The sequence below is a fragment of the Tamandua tetradactyla genome, chromosome 2 (assembly GCF_023851605.1).
Source record: "Tamandua tetradactyla isolate mTamTet1 chromosome 2, mTamTet1.pri, whole genome shotgun sequence".
Lineage (NCBI taxonomy): Eukaryota > Metazoa > Chordata > Mammalia > Pilosa > Myrmecophagidae > Tamandua > Tamandua tetradactyla.
This window is the reverse complement of record NC_135328.1, coordinates 98,009,471-98,033,001: the sequence shown is the minus strand read 5'-3', so window position 1 is coordinate 98,033,001 and position 23,531 is coordinate 98,009,471. Positions and strand designations below refer to the sequence as shown.

Sequence of the window (23,531 nt, the reverse complement as noted above, 5' to 3'; positions counted from 1 at the left end):
AGAAGAGACAAATTTCCCATGTAGAAGAATTCCAAATAAATTATGTACACATTCCACAATAGAGGAGGGGAGAATAACTTCCCACTCCTTAAGTGTGGACCTTTGCCTAGTGACTTCCTTCCAAAGAATACAATGGGAAATAAGAAAAAAAAAGTAGCTTTTCAGTGGAGAAACCTAACACTACCTCAGCCAGGTGATCAAGGTCAGTATCAACAACCGTGAATCATGTTGAATGCTCCTACACTTGATATGATGTGAAGAAAATGGAGCTTCACCTCTGTGGTATTCCTCCCCAAACCCCATTACCCCACTTTAATCATGAGAAGAGCAAATCCCAATGGAGAGGCATCCTATAACGCACTTGACCAGTACTACTCAATACTGTCAAGGTCATCCAAAACAAGGAAAGTCTGAGAAGCTGTTGTGGCCAAGAGGAACCTAAAGAACAAAGTAAAGTTTTAGATAAATACCAAGGAAACCTGATACACTCTGGAGTTTGGTTAATAGTAATGCTTCAATATCAGTTCATTAATTGAAACAAATGTACCATACTAATGTAAGATTTTAATAATAGGGAAACAGGGTATGGGAACTCCCTGTACTATCACTTTGTATCTAAAAGTAAAACTGTTCTAAAGAAATACAGCCTATTAATAAATTTTTTAAAAAATTAAACAGGGGAGGAGGGGGATGGAGGGATCTTAAATAGCCTCAAAGTGGAAACAAATGAAATGTCCATCAAGGGATGAATCAATAAACAAAACGTGGTATATCCATACAATCTAGGGAATACTATTTGGCAATAAAAAGGAATGAAGTACTGATATATGCTACAATATGGATGAAACTGGAAACATGCTAAGTGAAAGAAATTAGTCACAATAGACCATATATTGCATGAATCCATTTATACGAAATGTCCAGAACAGGCAAGTCTAGAAAAATAAACTCTATTAGGGGTTTCCAGGGTCTAGGGGGAAGGTGGAATGGGGGGAATGACTACTCATGGGGACGACTGCTGATACAAGGTTCCTTTTTAGGGTGAGGAAAATGTTCTAAAATTAGGTAGTGGTGATTTATTAAACCCCACAAATTGTACATTTTAAAGTGGTGAATTTTATGGTATGTGAATTATAAATGAAGCTGTTATAAAAAATGTCAGTGCAAAAACAGAGAGTACTAGCAAAGAAAATTAAGTTAGAATGCTTTAGAAAGACTCCATAATGGCAGGCCACTTAAAAAGAAAATGCAAGGAACTCTATCCCATCCCATCAATTCCTTAAGTATTGCCTAGGGAATCAAAACAATCTTACTGTGTAGCTCCTTTAATGGTTAACATGGGGCCTTAGTGCAGAGTGGACACTCAATAAATATTTACCGATTACTTCTTTCCTAATACTGGATAGGTTTTTTCTTAGCAAACATATCAGGGGCTCACAAGATGCCATCCTAGTTTGAAAAAATAAACCTTTCTACACTAATCTATAAGAAGGATGACAAAATCTGGTTTTTCCTATTTCACACCCTAAAAATTAAAGGCAATTTATTCATCAACAGAGGTAAAAGGTAAGGTTAATTCTAATATTAAGACTAATTCTGAGAGAAAAAAAAAATCTAGCATTCTTTCCTTCTCATAAAAGTATGTGAGCTACTAGAGATTCAAAGGCAGAATTCACTTTCAACATCACTAATGAACGCTATTCACAGATATGGGAAAGACAATCCAAAGCCAAGTAAAAATATATTTTCCCACCTACACTAGGTAATCAAAAGAAACACTTTTTAAATATGTAGAAAGCAAATAAGCCCATTAGCTAAAAGGTTTTGATCATCACTACTTTAAAAGTCTTTTAACTATATTTTGTTGATTATTCTTTTTGAAATCCATGATCTAGGAATTACAGATCCTAGGAAGAAAGATATTTGACTTTTTCTCAAATCCTATCCATGAGTATACAAGAAGCCTAAAAAATACTTTATTTTGATTGCAGCAAACCTTCAAAGAAAGAACCCTGGATAGAAAAGAGGGAAGATGATTAAAAACTCATCAAATTCAGAGTCTACTTATGAGCCTAACAAGAAAAAGGAAATGGGCTATTTGGAGGGTATTTAGCCCAGCTGACCCTTTCGATCACCTTGTCTTTCCTCACACCCTGTCCTGACACTTCTTACAGCTTACCTTAAACTCAGTACCATTATTCTTGCCCCTTTCAGTTACAGAGGAAAGGTACATTTGTTTTCACAGGGTAGGTAGAAACTTGAATTTTATATCAAATTCAAAATTATATCAAAAGAGAAATGATCATCTGGTGAGACTCTGTATCCAGGGCACTTTAAATTTTAATCCCTGGAGCAATCCAAAGAGAATTACATTGTTATCTCTATTTTATGAATAAGGAAGCAGAGGCTCAGAGAGATTTAGTAGTTTACCTTATATCATTCAGTTAACTGTAAAGTTTTAGATGAAAAAGGTTTAAACCTTGTTTTTGTTTTAACTATTATGATGATGATGATTCCTTGCAAGTCTTATCTAGCAATACTGCACAATAATGGCACAAGTTATTTTTTGTATTATAAACTGAAACTTTCTTTTGAGGATATCTATGGCCAAGTTCCAAAGTTTCCACAAGAAGGTTAAATTATGGCTCTAATCATAGATAGTACTTCATTTTGGGAAAAATTAGAATGAAGAACAGGCTAATGAACCCTTAAAATAATATATAAACATTAAAATACAGTATAAAATGAATGGCACCTAGCTCTTAAAACAATATCTGGGCAAATAGGAAGCTCTCAATAAATGTCTTTTTAAATGAATGCAGTCTATGCTATACTATGACATTTCTGTATAGCAGCTGAAGAATAATTCCGATTTATCTGCACTGCCATAGAAAGATCTAAGAATAAGTAGATGTTCTAGTTTGCTAGCTGACGGAGCGCAACACACGTGAGATGGACCAGCTGTCAATAAAAGGGGATTTATTTAGTTAATGTACAGGTCTTGAGAGGAAAGGCAGCTAACTTTCAAATGAGGTTCTTTCTTACATGGGAAGGCATAGGGCGATTCCTGCTAGCCTTCTTTCCAGGTCTCTGAGTTCCAACAACTTTCTCTAGGGTGATTCCTTTCTGCATCTCCAAAGGCCTGGGGTGAGCTGCAGTGCTGAGATGAGGTCTGCTGAGCTGCTATGGCTGTACTACGTTGAGCTCTCTCATTTAAGCACCAGCCAATTAAATCAAACATCATTCATTGCAGCAGGCACGCCTCCTAGCCGACTGCAGATGTTATCAGCAACAGATGAGGTTCACGTGCCATTGGCTCATGTCCACAGCAACAGAACTAGGCACCTTCACCTAGTCAAGTTGACACCTGAACCTAACTACCACAGTCGAGATTGAAAAAAAAAGCAAATGGCATTACAACATATAAACGATGTTTTATTAAAAATACACACACATCACGAAAATAAAACCTCTATGGCAAATTGAAGACACAGGTTAAACTAAGGCTCTGATCACTGGAAAATAACTCATTTTGGAAAACACACATAAACCATAATTTGTGTGTAACTGAAAAGAAGTGTCTAAAAAGGACATTAAACTGACATTGGCTTACCCCTACAAAGTGACAGGGATTGAAGAAGGGCCAGGGTGAGACTGACTTCATCATTAGTGTTTACATTTTCATAGCACAAATGTATTCATACAATACTGTTACTGGAAAAAGGCCGTGGATTCTTTTGCCCTACGTGCTCATTAACCAATTCCTGAGATACCGGGTTTCAAAGAGAGAAAAATTTTATTACTAGGTGCATAGTAGAAGAGCAGATGTCCTATTGGCCCAAAATCTCTCTCCCCAAACTGCAGTATTTTAGGTAGTTTTATTAGAGAAAAGATGGGAAGGGTTTAGGATAATGAACACAGTAACCCCAGATGATGTAATTATAGGTGATCTGATTATTGAGCATGAGCAGATTGATTACATGAAAAAAAATGGTGGGATGAGGTATAGGTGACTTGTAGCTTAAAGTCTAAGCTATTGCACGTCAGGTGGGATCTAACTTTGGTTAGGTCCAGTCTTGGTCATCAAGATAACTTTAGACTTGAGGTGGGTTAGTTCCAGGTGGACCCAAGATCCTACATTAACAAACATTAGGGGCTATCTTTAGTGATTATGAAGCCTCTAAAGTTGAAAAACTAGAAAACTAGGTACAGATGGAGGTTAGTAACATGGTTTTTTACAATCACAGGGGCAGAAGATAAGGGGTATACAATCATTATCAGAGATCAAGTCACTTGGATTACAATTCAGAGATTTCAGATATTCCCTTGACTATTTCAATATGCCAGAAAGCAAAAAGAAATATATATATTTTTGCCTTACATTCTGATTTCTCAGTTACAATCCCTGTGCAATGAAAAAAAGTTAAAGATGAATTAAAACATTTATAAAGAAAAGATAGATACTGTTGAGTTCTATAAAGATATTTAAGAATATAGAGTAACATGACTTCAAACATTTCTTTCACAACAGGACAATTAACCATACCCTTTCCTCATGGACAAGAATAGAGAGATCTAGGTAATGTACTTTGGTAAAATGGTAAGTATTAAATAGGACCATGAACATATTAATTATAAAACAAATTTAAATCGTTAGGAAGAAGAAAACATGTATCTAGGATTTGCTCTGTGCCAGAGCTCAGCTGAGTGCATTATAAACCTATTTAATCCTCACAACAACATTGGGTGGTTGATATTATCACCATCTATTTTATAAATAAGGAAACTAATCTCAGAGTAAGTAATTTGCTCAAGATTACACAGACAAGAACCAATAAAGCTAGGATTAAAGCTCAGATCTAACTAAAAAACCAGCTTTCTACTGGGCAATGTTACTTCCACAAAATAAGCCTGTACTCTCCACCATAAATTGAGAATGGATCCAGGAAGCAATTGGATGAATACAGAGATGTTATATAAAACAAAGGTATGGAAGGGAAGAAAAGGAAAAGCAGAATCAGCTACCTCATTGGTAGAAACCAAACTAATGCAACAGCAGTAACCAATTTGAGATGATTTAATCAACTAGCCCTCTACTTCTAAGCAGAAGTATTCAAAATACAGTTAATTTTTTATTTAAAATTCCAAAAAAGAAATTCCAAAAGTCATTTTGATAGCCTTCCCCAATATTTAATAAGCATTAATTTGGGGATGGTCTTCTTTAAGTTCAAGCTAATGCTTATATTTAATGCTGTCGTGGCTTTCAGTTGCAAAAAGAGAAAAGCCAGTCATTGTATATTTAACACACAAACTATACATAAAGATTGTAAAACTATTAAGTCACCTGCAGCTATATATGAAGTCTTATACACTGTCACTTTTTAGTTTCTACTGAAAATTTTAAAAGTTAAAAAAAAAAAAGATGAACCCCTGCTCACCCCATATCCAAAATTAACTCAAAATGGATCAATGACCTAAATACAAGAGCTAAAACTACAAAGCCCTTAGAAAACAACATTAAGGGAAAATCACCAGACCTTGGATTTGGCAATGTATTCTTAGATAAAACATCAAAAGCATGAGCAGCAAAAGAAAAATAAACTGAACTTCATCAAAATTAAAAACTTTTGTGCATGAAAGGACATTATCAAAGGAGGAAGGAAAAAAAAACCCTACTGAATTGAAGAAAATATTTAGAAATAATATATCTGTTTAGGGCTTAATATCCAAAATATACGAAGCGCTCCTACAACTCAACAAGAGACCAACAACAACAACAAAAAACAATTAAAAAAATGGGCAAAGGACTTTAATAGACATTTCTTCAAAGAAGATATACAAATGGCCAATAACACATGAAAAGATGCTCAAGAACATTAGCCATTAGAGAAACACAAACCAAGACCACAGTAAAATACCACTTCACATCCACTAGGATAGCTATAATTCAAAAAACAGAATGAATGTTGGTGAGGATGTGGAGAAATTGGTGCCCTTCTACATTGCTGGTGAAATGTAAAATGGTGCAGCCTCTGTGGAAAACAGTTTGGCAGTTCCACAGAGAGTTAAACACAGAATTGCCATATGACCTGGCAATTCCACTCCCAGATATATCTGAAAGTATTGAAAGTAGGGACTTGAACAGATATTTTGACAATATTATTCAGAGCAGCATCATTCAAGATAGCCAAAAGGTGGAAACAACCAAGTGTCTACCTACAGATGAATGGATAAGCAAAAAGTGGCATATATATATATATATATATATATATATATATATGCATACAATGGAATATTATTTGGCCATAAAATAAATGAAGTTCTGATAAATGCAACAACACAGATGAACTCTGAAGACATCAGTGTTGAGTGAAATGAGCCAAACACAGAAGGGCACATACTGTATAATTCTACTTATATGAAATACCTAGAATAAGCAAATTCAGAAACAGAATGTAGATTAGAAGTTAGGAAGGGAAATTGGAAGTTATTGCTTAATAGGTACAGAGTTTCTGTTTTGAGTGATTAGAAATTTTTGTAATGCATAATGTTGATGGTAACACAACAATGGAAATGTAATGAATGTCACTGAATTGTACACTTCCAAAAATGGTTAAAATGGCACATTTTGTGTTTTATATATATATACATATATTCATATAAAACCACAATTAAAAAAAATGACTTTAGTAGCAGTAGTAAAATTTACTTAAAATTAAAAGCTCTACAATTGGGATCTTCAAAATATATACAAAATGAATGGCTGAAGCTTCATTACAACAACTACCAGTAAGGCTTAGAACATTGACTGAAAATAGATTATTTAAATTAGTATCTTTGACTCAGCTCTGTTCCAGTCACAAGTTTCTAGCCACAAAACTTTTCATTTCCTTTAACAAAAGAGGACATTATTTGTTTTTTAAAACTTTTTAATAATAATATAACCATTAAATATATTTAATCAGCTGAAGTTCCAAAGAAAAAGGACAATACTGAAATAAGTTTTATCATTATTACAAAGAACTTCCATAAGTAAGAAATTCAACATATATGTACTCAAAAGCCAATTCTGGAAAATAATTTTTGTGAAACACCTATCTCCAAAAAGAAAATCTTCAGAGGATTTTTATTTCACTGCATGAATGTCAAATGTTATACAGTATTGATTTACTATATTTTATGTATTCTATAAAAATAAATACCTAAAATAGGACATTGGCATTCATAACAGAATAGCAAAAGAATAGATGCTTGAACCATACCCAGTAGGAAACTTATCCCTGTTTTTTTAATCATTCAGTCCTCTTGATAAGAAATGCACCTAGTGTTATGGATGAAATTGATCTTCTTTGAAATGTGTTGTCCATTGCTTTTGTGTTTCTGCCACAGTAGCTAAAAACAGTTGTGTAAGAATTTCTTTATCTAAATTCCTGCCTGGAAAAAAGAACAAAATATGATGTAATTATCTTTGTTTACTAAAATGGCACAATTTACATACCAATTCCAGATTATTAAATGTTTAATGATTTATAAAAATTAACAAAAACAATACTAAATTGAATTTCTTAACTTTCTAGTCAAGTCCCTCAGAACCAAACTGGCATATGGATTACTCTCTTTTCTAAAACTGTGTGAAGAAAAGTAAAAGGTTTAACATGTTCTTATAAATGTTATCACATGACTAAAACAAATACATTCATCACAAGCTGATTTAAATGTAAAAAAGGGATTCTTATTGGTTAATGCTGTTTAAGTGGCACATGTATCCCTTCCAACTATTTTTTACTTTGCTTTAGCAGTTTAACCCTTTATAACTTACCAATAAGGACTAATCTATTTGTCCTTTCAGTGTCATCTTTCCAGCTCACTGGAGTCTCCTCCAGATCATAAAGCTCATGGACACCTTGGACAATTACTTGTTGAGGTTTGTCTTTAATTGACACCAGCCCCTGCTCAAAGAGAAAGATCAATCAGCCTCAGTTCTAATTTAAAATCAGAAATACAGCCATCAGTGTTAATGGATTAATTGTTCCTATTTTTTTATTGATTCTTTTTATTTTTTATTGATGTATATTACATATTCACATACCATGTAATCATCTAAAATGTACAATCAATAGTTCACAATATCATCATATAGCTGTGCATTTATCATGACAATCAACTTTTTTGTGTGAAAAATAACATATATACAAAAAAGTAATAAATTCCAAGCACATCATGACAATTAGTTGTAGAGCAGATTTCAGAGTTTGGTATGGGTTACAATTCCATAATTTTACGGTTTTACTTCTAGTTGCTCTAAGATACTGGAGACTAAAAGAAATATCAATATAATGATTCAGCAATCATACTCATTTGTTAAACCCTACCTTCTCTGTATAACTCCACCATGACATTTGATCTTTCTCCCATTCTTTAGAGGTATTGAGCTATGTGATATAACTTTTTCATGTTGAAAGGGGCTATCAGTAATATGGGACAGGGGAATGGACCTACCTGATGTTCTGGAGAGGCTAGTCCCTCTAGGTTTCAGAACTTATCTGGTCCAGGGACCCATCTGGAGGTTGTAGGTTTCTGGAAAGTTACCCTAGTGCATGGAACCTTTGTAGAATATTATATAAACCCCAGGTGTTCTTTAGGGTTGGCTGGAATGGTTTTGGTTGGGGTTGGGCAAGTTATGATAGGCAGCAATGTCTAGCTGAAGCTTGCGTAAGAGTGACCTTCAGAGTAGCCTCTCGACTCTCCTTGAACTCTTTCAGCCACTGATATCTTATTTGTTCCACTTCTTTTACCCCTTTTGGTCAGGATGGCAATGTTGATCCCATAGTGCCTGGGACAGGCTCATCCCTAGGAGTCATCTTCTATGCTGTCAGGGAGACTTTCAACCCTGGATGTCATGTCCTACATAGGGGGGTGGGCAATGACTTCACTTGCAGAGTTGGGCTTAGGGAGAAAGAGGCCACATCTGAGCAACAAAAGATGCCCTCCAGAGGTAACTCTTAGGCATACATATAGGTAGACTAAGCTTCTCTGCTACATACTTACTGATTCTTTTGACTGTTTTTTAATTCTCTACTTCATCCCATGCTAATCTTGGTTGTTTCCTTCCTTCTGCTCACTTTGGATTTAGTTTGCTCTTTTTCTCCTAGATCCTCCAGTTTAGAGGTTAGGTCTCTGATTTGAGATTTTTATTCTTTCTTAATGTAAGCATTTAGAGTTACAAATTTCCCTTTCAGCACTCTTTTGATGTATCCCGTAAGTCTCAGTATATTATGTTTTTATTTAATTTGTTCCAAAATATCCCCAAATGTCCCTGGTGGTTTCTTCTTTGACTCATTGGTTGCTTAAGAGTAAATTGTTCAATTTCTAGATATTTGTGAGTTTTCTATTTCTCTCTCTGACATTGATTTCTAGCTTCATTCCATTGTAGTTGGAGAAGGTACATTGTATGAATTTATTGAGACTTATTTGTGACCTAATATGGTCTATCCTGGAAAATGATCCCTGTTTATCAGAAAAGAATGTGTATTCTTCTACTGTTGGGTGAAGTGTTCTAAATGTATCTTTTAGGTCTAGTTGGTTTAGAGTATTGTTCAAGTCTTCTACTTCATTATTGATCATCTCTCTAGATGATCTTTCCATTATTGAAAGCAGTGTGTTGGAATTTCCTTCTATTAATGCAGGAATATCTATTTCTCCCTTTATATCTGTTGATATTTGCTTCATATATTTTGGGGCTCTACCGTTATATATATAAATTTTTTTGGGGGGGATGCATGGTCTAGGAATCAAACCCAGGTCTCTCACATGAAAGGTGAGCATTCTAGCACTGAACCACCTGTGCAACCCCATATATGTTTTTGTTATGTCTTCTTGTTGAATTGACCCCTTTATCAGCATTTAATAACCATCTTTCTCCCGCACAGAAGTTTTTGACTTAAAGTCTATTTTACCTAATGTTGATATAGCTACTCCAGCTCTTTTTTGCTTATTCCTTACATGGGGTATTTTTTCCATCCTTTCATTTTCAGCTTACCTATGTATTTGTATTTGAGGCAAATCTCTTATACAGAGCTATCCTTGGGTCATTCTCCTATTTGTTTTTAAAATACAAACTCATAAAGAAGATGCAAATAATTGGGATTAAGTAATTGGGATTACTTAATCCCAATTATTTGTGCATAAAGAAGAAATAAGTTCTTGAAACCTCCAAATTAAAAAAAATATTTCTGTGTACAATGGTTTCTAATTATAAAATCAATACATGTATTAAGATGTTCTCTGTTCTTTAGCACCACAAAGAGTGGAAATAGAGAAATGATAAAACATTATATATCAGATTCTACTGATTATTCTTCTATTCTTAAGGATTTTACTTGTTTCACAGTTTTTATGAGAAAGTTTAAAAAGTTAAGATGACCACAAAAAAATAAACTGATTTTTAAATGGGTGGCAACAAATGAAGCAGACAACGGTGAAATAAAGGAAAAGAAAAAAGTATTACATTTACTTGCATAAAAGTTTATTTTGTATTGATTTGAAAAATTGAGAAACAAATTATGTGATAAATTGGCTTCTATGGAATGAAACTAATCAATTTAATTTAGTTTTTTTTTTTTTTGCATGCACCAGGAATCAAAAGTGGGTCTCCAGCATGGCAGGCGAGAACTCTGCCACTAAGCCACTGTGTCCCGCCCAAATTTATTTTAAATAGCTTGTTATACATATTTGTTATAAAATTAACAGTATATTGAAAAGTAGAAAGAGATAAATGACTCATACTCATTCCAACCACACAAAGGTAACCCCTATTAAATAGTTGTGGGGAATGGGTCTTCTGAATTTTCTTTTTCTGTACCCAGTTTTGCTTTCTGCTTTTTTTTTTTCTGAATTTTAATATGTAATAAGAAAATCTTTGGGAAAAATTATTTAACCATCAATTTTGTGTTACTTGTATAAAGACTCTGAAATATTAGCCGTCACCAAAGTTAATGTTTTAACATGTTGATTATTATGCAACTGATACTTTGTAACAGAACAGAGAAGGAAAGTTATTTCAATACAGAATCCCCACTGCTGTGATGAGAGGAAAGGCAGAGAAGAAGAACCAAAAAGGACAACTGGAGAAAAACTGTCATAAATTTGAGGACAAAATCCAAACTGGAAGGTGCAGGAAAGCTGCTGAATTTTGCACAGTAGTTATGGTGGCAGCATTAGTGTAAATGCCTGAACTGCTGCTTTTCGAGGTAACCAACCACCCCTTATTTAATACTACGGAGTAAATGCAGTTACAGAGTGAAATAGGATTATAGCATGTAGATGGTGCTACAGTAATAAAGAAGCAGGAGGTGGCTTAGTTTTTCTGAGTGAGAGTGATCTGGGAATAGACTGGGATTCACCTGTGTTGCTCTGCAGAGCCAACTGCACATACAGCCAGCACAGGAGGTAGAGAAACTAAAACTTTTTTTGATAGTGTCAATCACTGTCATTCTAGTGACCCTGTATAGTTAGTCACTAGCTAGAGAGCAGATCCAATTACTAACAGTAATAATAAAAAACAGTAATAAGGAAACCTTTATGCACATATTTGGACACACAAAGGTAGGCACTCGAAAAACTGCTGATGGGTTAAGCACACAACCTAAAACCACTGCCCCCTTTCATGACATAGATACCAAATATCAAGTGATATGCATGGCTTTCCATACATAATGTAAGATTTCTTCTAGTCTGTGCTGGTTTGAAAGGATGCATGTACACTAGAAAAACCATGTTTTCATCTTAATCCCATTTTGTAAAGGTAGCCATTTCTTCTAATTCCTATTCAGTACTGTATGTTTGAAACCATAATTAGGTCATCTCCCTGGAGATGTAATTCAATTAAGAGTGGTTGTTAAAAGCAGTGTAGACAATCAAAGCTATAGGCTGAGCCCCCAGTCTTGGGGTTTGTTCATATGAAACTTAACCCCACAAAGGATAGGTCAAGCCTACTTAAAATTAGGCCTAAGAGTCACCCCCAAGAGAACCTCTTTTGTTGCTCAGATGTGGCCTCTCTCTCCAGCCAACACAACAAGATAACTCACCGCCCTCCCCTGTCTACATGGGACATGACTCCCAGGAGTGTGGACCTTCCTGGCAATGTGGGACAGAAATCCTAGGATGAGCTGAAACTCGGCATCAAGGGATTGAGAAAACCCCTAGAATGAGCTGATACTCAGCATCAAGGGAGTGAGAAAACCTTCTCGACCAAAAGGGAGAAGAGTTAAGTGACAAAATGAAGTGTCAATGGCTGAGAGATTCCAAACAGAGTCGAGAGGTTATCCTGGAGGTTATTCTTACGCATTAAATAGATATCACCTAATTAGTCATGATGTAATGGAGAGGCTGGAGGGAACTGCCTGAAAATGTAGAGCTATGTTCCAGTAGCCATGTTTCTTGAAGATGACTGTATAACGATACAGCTTTCACAATGTGACTGTGTGATTGTGAAAACCTTGTGTCTGATGCTCCTTTTAGCTACCTTATCAACAGACGAGTAAAACATATGGAATAAAAATAAATACTAGGGGGAACAAATGTTAAAATAAACTTAGATTGAAATGCTAGTGATCAATGAAAGGGAGGGGTAAGGGGTATGGTATGTATGAATTTTTTTTGTTTTTTCTTTTTCTGAATTGATACATATGTTCTAAGAAATGATCATGATGATGAATATGCAACTATGTGATGATACTGTGAATTACTGATTATATATGTAGACTGGAATGATCATATGTTAAGAATGTTTGTGTTTCTTTCTTGTCATACATTTTTTAAAAATTTAAAAATTAATTTAAAAAATTTAAAAAAAAAGTGGTTGTTAAACTGGATTAGATGGAGACGTGTCTCCACCCATTCAGGTGGGTCTTGATTAGTTTATTGGAATCCTATAAAAGAGGAAACATTTTGGAGAAGGAGAGATTCAGAGAGAGCAGAGAATGCTGCAGCACCACGAAGCAAAGAGTCCACCAGCCAGTGCTTTGGAGATGAAGAAGGAAAAGGCCTCCCAGGGAGCTTCATGAAACAGGAAGCCATCGGAAAAAGTGAACAGATGATGCTGTGTCCGCCATGTGCCCTTCCAGCTGAGAGAGAAACCCTGACTGTGTTTGCCATGTGCCTTCTCACTTGAGAAAGAAACCCTGAACTCCATCGGCCTTCTTGAACCAAGGTACCTTTCCCTAGATGCCTTAGATTTGACATTTCTATAGACTTGTTTTAATTGGGACCTTTTCTCGGCCTTAGAACTGTAAACTAGCAACTTATTAAATCATCCTTTTTAAAAGCCATTCTGTTTCTGGTATATTGCATTCTGGCAGCTAGTAAACCAGAACATAGTCCTTTGTAACTTTGTCTAGATTATGACTTATGACAAATGTTTAGTGTCTGTTACATGTATCAAAAACATAAGGTTCAGCTATAGCAAAATTTCTAATACTATTCTCTGTAAATGAAGTTTTCTTGGAAAAATAAACACAAGGAAAAGTTTAATATTTTCTAACTGACCTAGCATGTGCCCAGAGAAGAAGAATTTATAGAGTTATGCTCATTAGCTAGTAACTGCTCAGAGCACCTAGGAATAGAGAACATCAGGTAATCTTTTGAATATTACCTGAATATATTTGAATAATATTGTTTCAGTTGCAACACCAAACGAAGCTATATAAATAAAATCATGCTTTATACAGTGATTTCCAAAGTTCCTTTTAGGAAAAGGAATTGAACAGAAAAATGAAAAGACAAAGTTATTTGTACTAAAATCAGGCTTCTGTTTAAAACCAAATATGGTTTAATATAACAGCCAAGAAAGGGACTTTGTTCAAAAGCAAAAAACTGTGTGAACTACATACTGCACCTTTAGTCGTATGACCTCCATGCAGTGATCATCCTTGTTTCTCACATTCTTTTCCCACAGCAGATTCTGTATCAAGTAACATATTTTAATAAGACCAATCATTGCTAATAACAATAATGTAATAGTTGATAAATCTTTAATTAGTTAAAAATTGCATTTACCTGAATAAATACATTTAAACTTTCTTCCTTTGCATTTCCTGGCACTTCAAATGTGACTGTAACAATATTCTGTAAATCAAATGAAATAATTCATCATTATTTTTTAATAGTAATGTCAGTACACCTTTTTAAACCATAAACTTTAAGATGAAAAGTAAGGAATAATCACATGGCAATTTATGTTACCTAACAATATATATTAGGTAGATTTTTTATTTTGGGGATTAACAATCCCATTTTCTATTTTCTGCAGCGTCGACGATGGCTTAGTATTTACAAAGAAAAATTCTCAGGAAAAGGTGCCCAGGCAGTTACGATTCTTTCCTGGATTATCAGCAATAAGAGAGACCATAATATACACAGTGTATTAACTATGTACAGAACCAGATAACTTCTTTGTGTATCCCCTCAATTTCATCTTTTCATGAAAAATCCTGCAGGGTCACGATAATTACTTCCATTTTACAAACTGGGGAATAAGGCTCAGAAAAAAACAACCCAAAGCCAAGAGTAAAACATAAAAGTGAAAGTACAATTCTCTTCTCTTGGAAATATAAATACAAAGGGAAGGCTCAGTTTTCTCTAACTGCAAAATATGTGCCAAATGAAGAAGAGTTCCTAGAGATGAGAATGACAGTAATAATGTTATCTTTGCTTTCTAGAGGTGACACCATCATTTACAGATAATTAATTTTGAGATTTATTTCTCCTCCTGATCTTGAGGAATCTTTCCCTGCCAATTCTTAAAGATTCAGAAACCTAAGATTCCTTCTAACAGGTCATGTAATTAAAAACCAAACCTGTTTGCCACTGTAACCCAAAATATCAAGCAAAGCAATAAAAAAAACACAAGGGCTATGCATAACATGATAAAAGCATAAACCCCACCTTGGCTAATGAGAATTAAGATGCTCAGTCCAAGCTCAAATGGCTTAAAAAAGGTAGAAAAAGCATACTAAAGGGCAGCTTTGTGTAACTTTCTAGAACCTGATGTATGGCACACTAATATTACTTACCATTAGAAAAACCATACAAGCTTAGTAGAAAATATGAAAAGATCAGGACTGGTCCTTATATACATGCACTTAGAGAACAGCTAAATGCAAGTATTAAAGACATATTTAAGCACAAAATATATTGACATTTGGTCTCTATTGTTGCTAGAAATGGGAAAAGCACAAAGCGTTTTCTTGCTTAGAAGTGCAAGTCAACTAAAAATTCTCAAGCTGGACTTTTAAAATGTCAGACAATTAAAAGCATTTATTTTGAAATCTTAATAAACATGCTCTACTTTAAAAGTATTTTTAAAACAAGTTTAGGGTAATGATAATATTCATTTAACAAATAATACTTAAAAATCCATATCTATCCAAGTATAGCAAAGGATGCTATATGAAACCATAATCTGTCCATTTCAAAAGATAGTGATTCGGCCTTCAAAAATGCTTAAAATGTATTTTCCTCAGGTTGGAAAAGTGTGCTTTTAATATTGGGAATGTCTCAACATAGTCCTATTTCATTCTTAGCTTAAAAATTATATTAGGAATTATTTTTGCTTTTGCAAAGCTGGAAGTATGACTTAGTACTTTTAATGGGTACAATTAACTCTAATGTGAGACAGAAAAGGTTTTAAAAAGTTATGACAATGCATCAAGGGGCTCAAGTAGGGGGACACACACTTTGGAACTGGATGTTTTTCTGTACCAACAAGCTCTTCTCACATTAGACAAATATGAAGATAAAATCTGTAAATATGTAAATTCCCAATGTACAAAATGTGGGTCATAACTCCTAATTCCTAATTGGCTCTAATAATAAACTATGCATAGATTGCCACTTGAGTTCTCATCTACCTTCCCAGTCTCTAACCCTAGGTCATCCTTACAGGGAGTGAGCAAGGTAGTCATGAAAACAGAGAACTGCATTAAACATTATTAAGGGAAAAAACTTCAATAACAATGTTCTAAATATTACCCATTTCAGATTTTTGTTTGCCAGTTTATCTTTGTTCTGTTTTTTAAATGAACTCTCCTTTACCATGTCTGCAGACAAAAAGAAGCAGATAAGCAAGGAAATAATTCAGATAACTAATATTTAAAAAAGAAACTGCAACTAAAATAAAATTTAGGAATAATCAGATTTGATTGTTTGGTCTGTTTCTTCTCCAACCTACCTGGTTATTCCCCTCAGACTTCTATTTTATTTTGCTAATAATTCTTAATATGCAATAACTTACCTTCTATCTGTTTCTTCATCTGGAAAACTAAGACTATTAATATGCTTAAACTTCCAATTTTAAGCCACATTAAAGTTCTTTGAGCCTCTCTGCCTGTATAATATTGCTACTGGGAAATCCTGCCAACTGGTACAAAATTGAATATATGATGGTTTCATCCAAATTAGTTTACATTCTAGGTTTCTATATTTCTAGAATCCTCTAGCCAACCTAGACTTCTTTCCCATTACTCCCTCCTGTTCTGACTTCTCAGTCAGGATATTCAGGTAAGCTTATCTGTGAAACAGCTCTTGATATATCCCATTTCTATCTTCACTGTAACCAACACAGCTCAGCTTTTATCACACAATACTGCTCTTTCCCTTACTTCTTCCTGTCAAAAAACTGACCAGTTCTAGGGTACTTTTTGGTATATAAGTCAGAATAGCAGTTATGTTTCTAAGGAGAACAGAGCTCCTGAATGAGAAAAGGCACAACGGAATTCTCTAAGGTGCCAGAAATCTGTATTTTGATCTGATTGAGAGTTACATGTATGTGTGTGTATGTGTGTACACTGAATAGATAAAGGTATAGGTACATGTAAATATTCATTGTCTCGTATACTAAACCTTGTATGTTTTACTGAATGTTAAGAAAAATACATGAACTACCTATCCAAATCCTTAATATCTTTTGTGACATATCAGAAGCATTAAACCCAATGAGACAGTTCATGTTTCTGAATCCCATAGCCCACTGTCTGCAATAATATTAAATTCCACCCTATTTTCTATATCTAAAGTATGAAAGTGCATCAAAATCACTTATAACTACTCACAGAGTTTAAAAAAAAATAGACATGCCCTATTTATTAGTGATAGGACATGATGTCTGAATTGGCCTAAACATACTCCTGTAAGGGTGATGGGTAAATTTAGGCTCATTATAATATTCTCTCTATTTTTATGGATGCTTGAAACTTTTCTTTAAAATTTGTTTTTAAAAAACATTTTTAAAACTTTATTTAAAACATATTTAAATTATTTGTTTTTTAAGTTAAAAGAAAAATGCTTCAGCAAAAGAAATGCTGGGAGGACAGATAAAATTGGCAAAATTTTGACAGAAAATGAAACTGGATGATGGGTTCAGAGGGTTTCATTTCATTAGTCTCTCTACTATTGCATATATTTGAAATTTTCCATAATAAACTGTTAAAATGTGCAAACATATTAATATACACACATCTAAGCCTGATTCCTGGAGATTCTAAGGGGGAAGGGCTACTGAGTATCCACTTAAAAAAATGCCACAGGTGTTTCGGATGTATACCTCTATTTGAGTCACTGCTTTTCATTATTTAACAAATTTTCACTGAGCACCTAACATATGCCAAGCCCCATGTTTAACAATGAGGAGAGAGAATCACTGTCCTGTCTTTAAGGAATTTATAGTCTATTGCAAGAATAAAGCATTTCAACTGTAACTATAAAGCATTATGAATGTCAATAGTAGGAATATACTGTAGAAAAATGGACAATTCTAAAGATTCCTGAAAGTGAGAACCAGATTTTCTTCATCTCTTAATTCCCATGTGATTCCTAATATGATGTCCTTTGCCCAGGTCAGTAAGGATGTGCTTCAAATTCATCTTTATATATAAAATTGAGTACTGTAAATGGTCAGTTTTCTTCAAAAATTCTACTGCCAAGGACTTGTATTCCTCTCATTCATTCATTTCAAAGATAAGTGAAGATGAATATTCTACTAAGACAAGTTTCTCAGAAAAAGGTGTCACAATCATGGCTATATAGATCCCTACAAATATGAGCCCCAATGAAAACAAATGAGCTACTGTTATCTTAGTCCTATTAAAATCACTAATGATTCAAGAAATAGTTTCAAGGCAAAGGAGGGAAGACTAGGTACATTGGTTACCCACCTACCCTCTCCCTCTCCTTGTGTTTTAAATGGAGCAAAGAAGTTATCCTAAAATTCTTGTCATTGCTGATTTGCTTAAAAAAATAATAATAATGGGCAGGGTGAAAATACATCTTATTTGTTCCTATCAACTTAAACATTTACCTCAGGAATCAGAACTTTAGAGCATGAAAAAAAAAACCAAAAACAAAACACCTCAAGGAGTTCAAATTTACAGATCCTACCTGAAGTGGAAACTCAAGCAAATTTTTATTTGAATAGGCCATGGATGCTTACACTAGACTTTTCCTTAATCAATCCAATATAGTAAAAAAAGATTGCATACAGAACCCCCAGGCTGCTTTGAAGTAGTAGTTCCCAGCTGAAGAACTGATCAAAAGATGTTTGTTGATCTATAGAATGGAGAAGCCAGAAAGTACGATTTCCTAAGATCCTAAACAACTTTGGTTTGATGAACTCCATTCATGTGTTAAAAGACTGGATTAGGTGATCTCAAAAGCATCTGAAATTCGGAAAACTATCAACACAGTTCAGAATGCCTTTTTAGAAAGCATTCTAATAAACAGTCCTAAAGAGATCCAAATTGATTTAAAAGACACTTCAAAAAACAATTTTTTTTAGTGCTTTTTACCTGATCAAGATGGGGTTGTATTGCTGGCATATGCTGAAGCTTCTTCTGCAAACTGAGAACAACATAAATTTGGAGATTAATACATTTCTTACTTAACTTTATACATTACTTAAAGACAGAAAGCTAAATAAAGAACAAACTTTCAATAATTGAATCTATTCCATGGTTCTAGCTTTGCAGCTGTTCACATATTCTAATAAAGAAAAACTGGAAGACTAAGTATTTTAAAACCTTTCTTTAAAAAAATGTACACATTCACATGCATACTAATACATACAATAAAAAATAATCTTTTACCAACATTATTTTGGGTGGTTAAATCTGTCAGTAACTTAAAAAAAACATGCCAATAGATCTAATAAAGGCTTAGAAAAATATTACACCCATTTTAGTACTGCACAAAATTTCATCGACATTTCTCATGTTTTCTAATATGAAAATAATGCTGATGCCTACAGAAACTATCTGGTAGAAAGGGAAATTTCCCTTTATCACCACTTTCCCTTGAACATATCTATGTATTAAGAAACAAACAATATCCACAAATATAAGCCCTCTATACCATTAGTTTACTGGTTAAGAGAAAACAAAAAGTCAGAATCTTAAAAATGCATCTTTTTTTCCTCCAGGAATCGAACCCGGTGCATTGTTTTTTGATATGAAAAGAGCAAGAAGATCAATATGGCATAACAAATTACCACCATAACAACTGTAGCATACACTTAGACACTGATGGGGGTGGGATGGGAGGGTAAAAAAGGACTTAAAACTTTGCAGATGTTTTGCCTTGAAGAACAGTGAGAGGTAAATTAGTATATGTAGTTTAGGAAAGAGAAGGGGTTAGCAAAAACAGTTGGAGGGAATGGGTCTCACTGGGGGGTCTTGGTAGGAAGAATGCCAAATTAAATCCTTCCCAGCTGGTTGCTCAGGAAAAGATTCTCCTGTTCAGCAGCTAAGAACAAAGGAAAGTTATGCAAAGGCCTTATCCATAGTGGTGGGATCACATTAAATAGCTGTGTCTTTAAGTGTCACTAATGAATTATTACTGCTCTTAAGCAAGTGTGGAATGAGACTACTTTAGAAAATATTAAAAAAATCATACGCCTTTCCTTTCAGTTTGATACTTAATGTTGTTGGACAATGACTACTTTAAACTTAATATGCAAGATAAAAGTAAAAATTTAACAATGGACATTTAAGTTTAATTCATAATAAATCTCAGAATTTTGTGCCCTTTAAGTTGTTCTTGATCATAGAACAAAGGGAAGTGTAACCTAGTCTAGTGGACAAGTATATGCAACAGAAACCTGAAATTCATGAATCAGAATCCCATTTTGCACACTTACTTGTAATTCTGTAACAACTTTTTGTCTCCACACCAACAAAGCGTGTAAACCTAAAATAGTTTACTGTTCTGTATATAACCCATTATGGTCTATGTAAAACAATAATTTAATTCTTCTCTTAGTAAGATGGGACTAACAGTTTTTCCTATTTTTCTCAAGTAAAAATAAAGAATAATATAAAATATTAGTTACTTTGGAGAAAGTATCTTTATTATGCGAACTACAGCAAAAGAAGACAGGAGAAAGAAAAACAAAATTTTACTTTTATGAGGGGGGAAAGACAAAGATTTCAACTAAGAAATATGTTAGTGCTCTACAGATTAATTTACAACCAACTTAGCAAGCTCTTCGTTAAACCCAATAGAGATATATTAGCTTAAGAAAGGCAAACTTCTGGCAGTGATGTTTAATTTTTTCCCCTATAACTACATTTAAATGTATCACATTTAACCTGTAGCCATCAAAACTGCCCATACAGTCAAGTAAAATAATATGGCTTTAAGCCAGTTTTGGAAAATGAGAGAAAGGGAGCAGGGCTAACTGCTGAAAAAATTATAAAATACTCAAATAAAATTCACTGGTGTTTTAGAGTAAAAATTTAAAAAAGGAACAGAAGGATAAAGATGAAGAAGGGCTGGATTTGCAGTCATTGCAGAAGTGGCTAAGAAGAGAGGAGGCTCTTTGACTCCTAGCAGGTCCTAGAATTAGGTGATAACTTCAGCCTACTAAAGCCAGAAGTAAGAAGGAAGAAAAGACTATTTTAAAACTACTAAACCAAGTTTATGTTTTAGGACTATATATTTTTTAATGGGCTGTGGTGGGAAAATCTTTTATTTCAAAATTAGAAATAAAAAGGTTTTATATGAAAACACTTGGTGTAATTTTGATGACTTTACTACTGCATCATCAGTCATCACCTAGTATCAAGGTGACATTAGGCAAAGGACTAAGGTGCTGAAGGAGATTTCACAACTCTGTACAGGGTCCCAGGACCATGATGTAATTATTTCTGCTATTAAGCAACAAGTAGGCACTCTGACTTTACATAATTTATGGGATTTAAAAAAAAAAAATCAGGAATCACTTCATATGCAATTCAGGTATACAAAATTTTCTATCTTCCTATTAACTGAAATTAGAAAGGCAAATGCTGATTTTTCCAGGTATCCTGGAAATACCTTTGTAATTTTAACTTGTTATTCATTACTCTAAAAAGGTTCTATAGGTGATTAGCTCTTAATGGAGAAAAAAGACTTAGGTTCTAGAATGACTAATGTCACTTAAAAGTTGACCTGAGTTCCAGTTTCCAAACTGAAAAGGTGATAACTGCCCTGCCTACTCTACACTTCAGGTTTTGAAACAATGTTTAATTAAAAAAAATATATATATTTTTTACAAATTAAACATGAATTTAAATTCTCAAATTTATAAGATAAAAGCGGCCCAGTAAAACAATATTATTCCCCATCTCCAAGGTTACTTCAGATGCTATTTTTAAAATGTGAACCATATTAAAGCCTAAGAAAAAAACTAGCTAAAAATAAAATTAGTTTTCAAGAGCAGAGTTCAAGCAAAATTAGGAAAATATGTTTATGTGGCTAGACATTAGGATTCTCAAATATAGAACCACCCACCATACCTACTATTAAGCAAAATTGCCTCACCAACTCAAACATACACATGGTCTTGTGTGGACACAATGTCCATGTGGACACAACAGGAAACTTAAAAGCTACAAATTTCCAGGAGTAACTAATTTTTCTTACCATCTTCATGAAAAAGTTGCTTCTGGGAAAGAGGCAAGAAAGTGATCTAACACTGAGAGGGAGGTGTCCGTGTAAACACATTAAGCTAAATCTTTCTAGGCATTTCATGCATTTTCCCAAAGAAAAAGTACTATATACAGCGTTTGGTGTGGAAGCATTAACAACATTTATACTACTATTTTTATAGGAAACTGAATTTTGATTTCCAAACAATTAGCAAAACTTTTAAAAACACAACTCATCAAGAATGGTCCTGCATGTCAAAGGAATGATAGGGAAGATGTGTACAACTGTAACCATGCAATGAAAGATATATTAAATATATATTGTAAATTAAAGATATATAGTAAAAGTAGCCAAAATATAGAGAAATACCTTATTCCAGAGAGACAGTCAAAGGCATGAAGATCCAATACATTAGAGAGATCAACTCTAAAAAAAAAGAAAGCCAATGTGAACAGTGTGAAATTTTGTGAAATACACAATTAACCCCCCCAAAACAAAAATACTCCAAGACTCTTCTTTTGCCAAAAATGTAGACAAAGAGATGAATCAGCATATGTACTATTTTTGGAAATACATGAAAATGACAGGCAAGGGAAAAAATGCTTATTATACAGAAACCTTTATACATAAAATTTATACTTAATAGTCATAAAAGTGTACGGACGGCATAAGACCAAGACAGAAAATTATTTGGTTATTACTTCAACAAGCTGTAGGGTTTTTTGGCTTGCTTGCTTTTTGCTTTCAATTGTCTTTTCAATCCTGAAACTCACTTTACAAACTTTCAAATACATTTTTATAGAAAAAAAAAAATCATCTAACTAAAACTGTTCCAAGCAGCAGCTAATTACTCAAAAGATGACACGAGGGAAATGGAACAAATACCAGTTATATAATAGTATAGGTACATTACCATTTTAATTTTTGTATTTCTTTTATTCTACCTCCCACCCAGCCCCCATCAAGTATTATTACCTAATATTATAAGAATAATGGGGAGATAAGCAGCCAGTGTATAAATATTAATTCCTTCTAGGATTCGTCCCAACATCTAAAGAATATGATCTGATTTCATTTCACTCAGAAAGGTGTTGCATGCAGACTGAAACTTCCCAGTTACTGCCCTATCTTAATAAACATTATTTGTGTTAGCATTATTTAATGATAATTAAACCTCATTAGGAATTTAGAGATTCAAATCAGATGAGAACAGAATAGCACAATTAGCATTAGGTTTGGTATATAAAAGTATAGAAAAGTAAATTTAGAAAGGCTTGTGAATGAATTTCAATTTTAATGTAAGCCAACAAAGCATCAGAGGACAGTGATTTATAATCAAAGCTAAAATGAAAAAAATGTTTAAAGAAAGGGACAATAGTATAATCAAATTTCAAAATTAGACTTCAGGAACCCACCAAATATTTATAAATTTTCTCACAAGGGGAATATAACTTTATTAAATTCAAAAAAATTTTAAATGTGCAAACATGTAAGATAAAACATCTCCTTTAACATAGGATTGACCAGCTGGGCTTGCTTTGTTCATTCTCAGCAGTCAGCCATATACTAACACT

At 33.8% G+C, this 23,531-nt stretch overlaps 1 protein-coding gene across 8 annotated transcripts in view; it reads right to left on the bottom strand.

The window, feature by feature from the left end:
- Nucleotides 1-5,789: 5,789 nt before the first annotated feature.
- The window catches only part of LOC143673603 (putative COBW domain-containing protein 7), a 66,639-nt gene continuing 48,897 nt past the window's right edge, over nt 5,790-23,531 (bottom strand). For 7 of the 8 annotated variants that reach the window (XM_077148352.1, XM_077148347.1, XM_077148345.1 and 4 more), the window contains 6 exons: nt 22,327-22,383; nt 18,840-18,891; nt 14,056-14,124; nt 13,895-13,960; nt 7,820-7,949; nt 5,790-7,434 (listed from right to left, as the gene is read on the bottom strand). In XM_077148352.1, coding sequence (XP_077004467.1) covers nt 7,328-7,434; nt 7,820-7,949; nt 13,895-13,960; nt 14,056-14,124; nt 18,840-18,891; nt 22,327-22,383 — 481 coding nt within the window. In that variant the 3' untranslated portion in view covers nt 5,790-7,327. The remainder of the gene's footprint in view (nt 7,435-7,819; nt 7,950-13,894; nt 13,961-14,055; nt 14,125-18,839; nt 18,892-22,326; nt 22,384-23,531) is intronic. The other variant, XM_077148348.1, reaches the window with a different exon arrangement.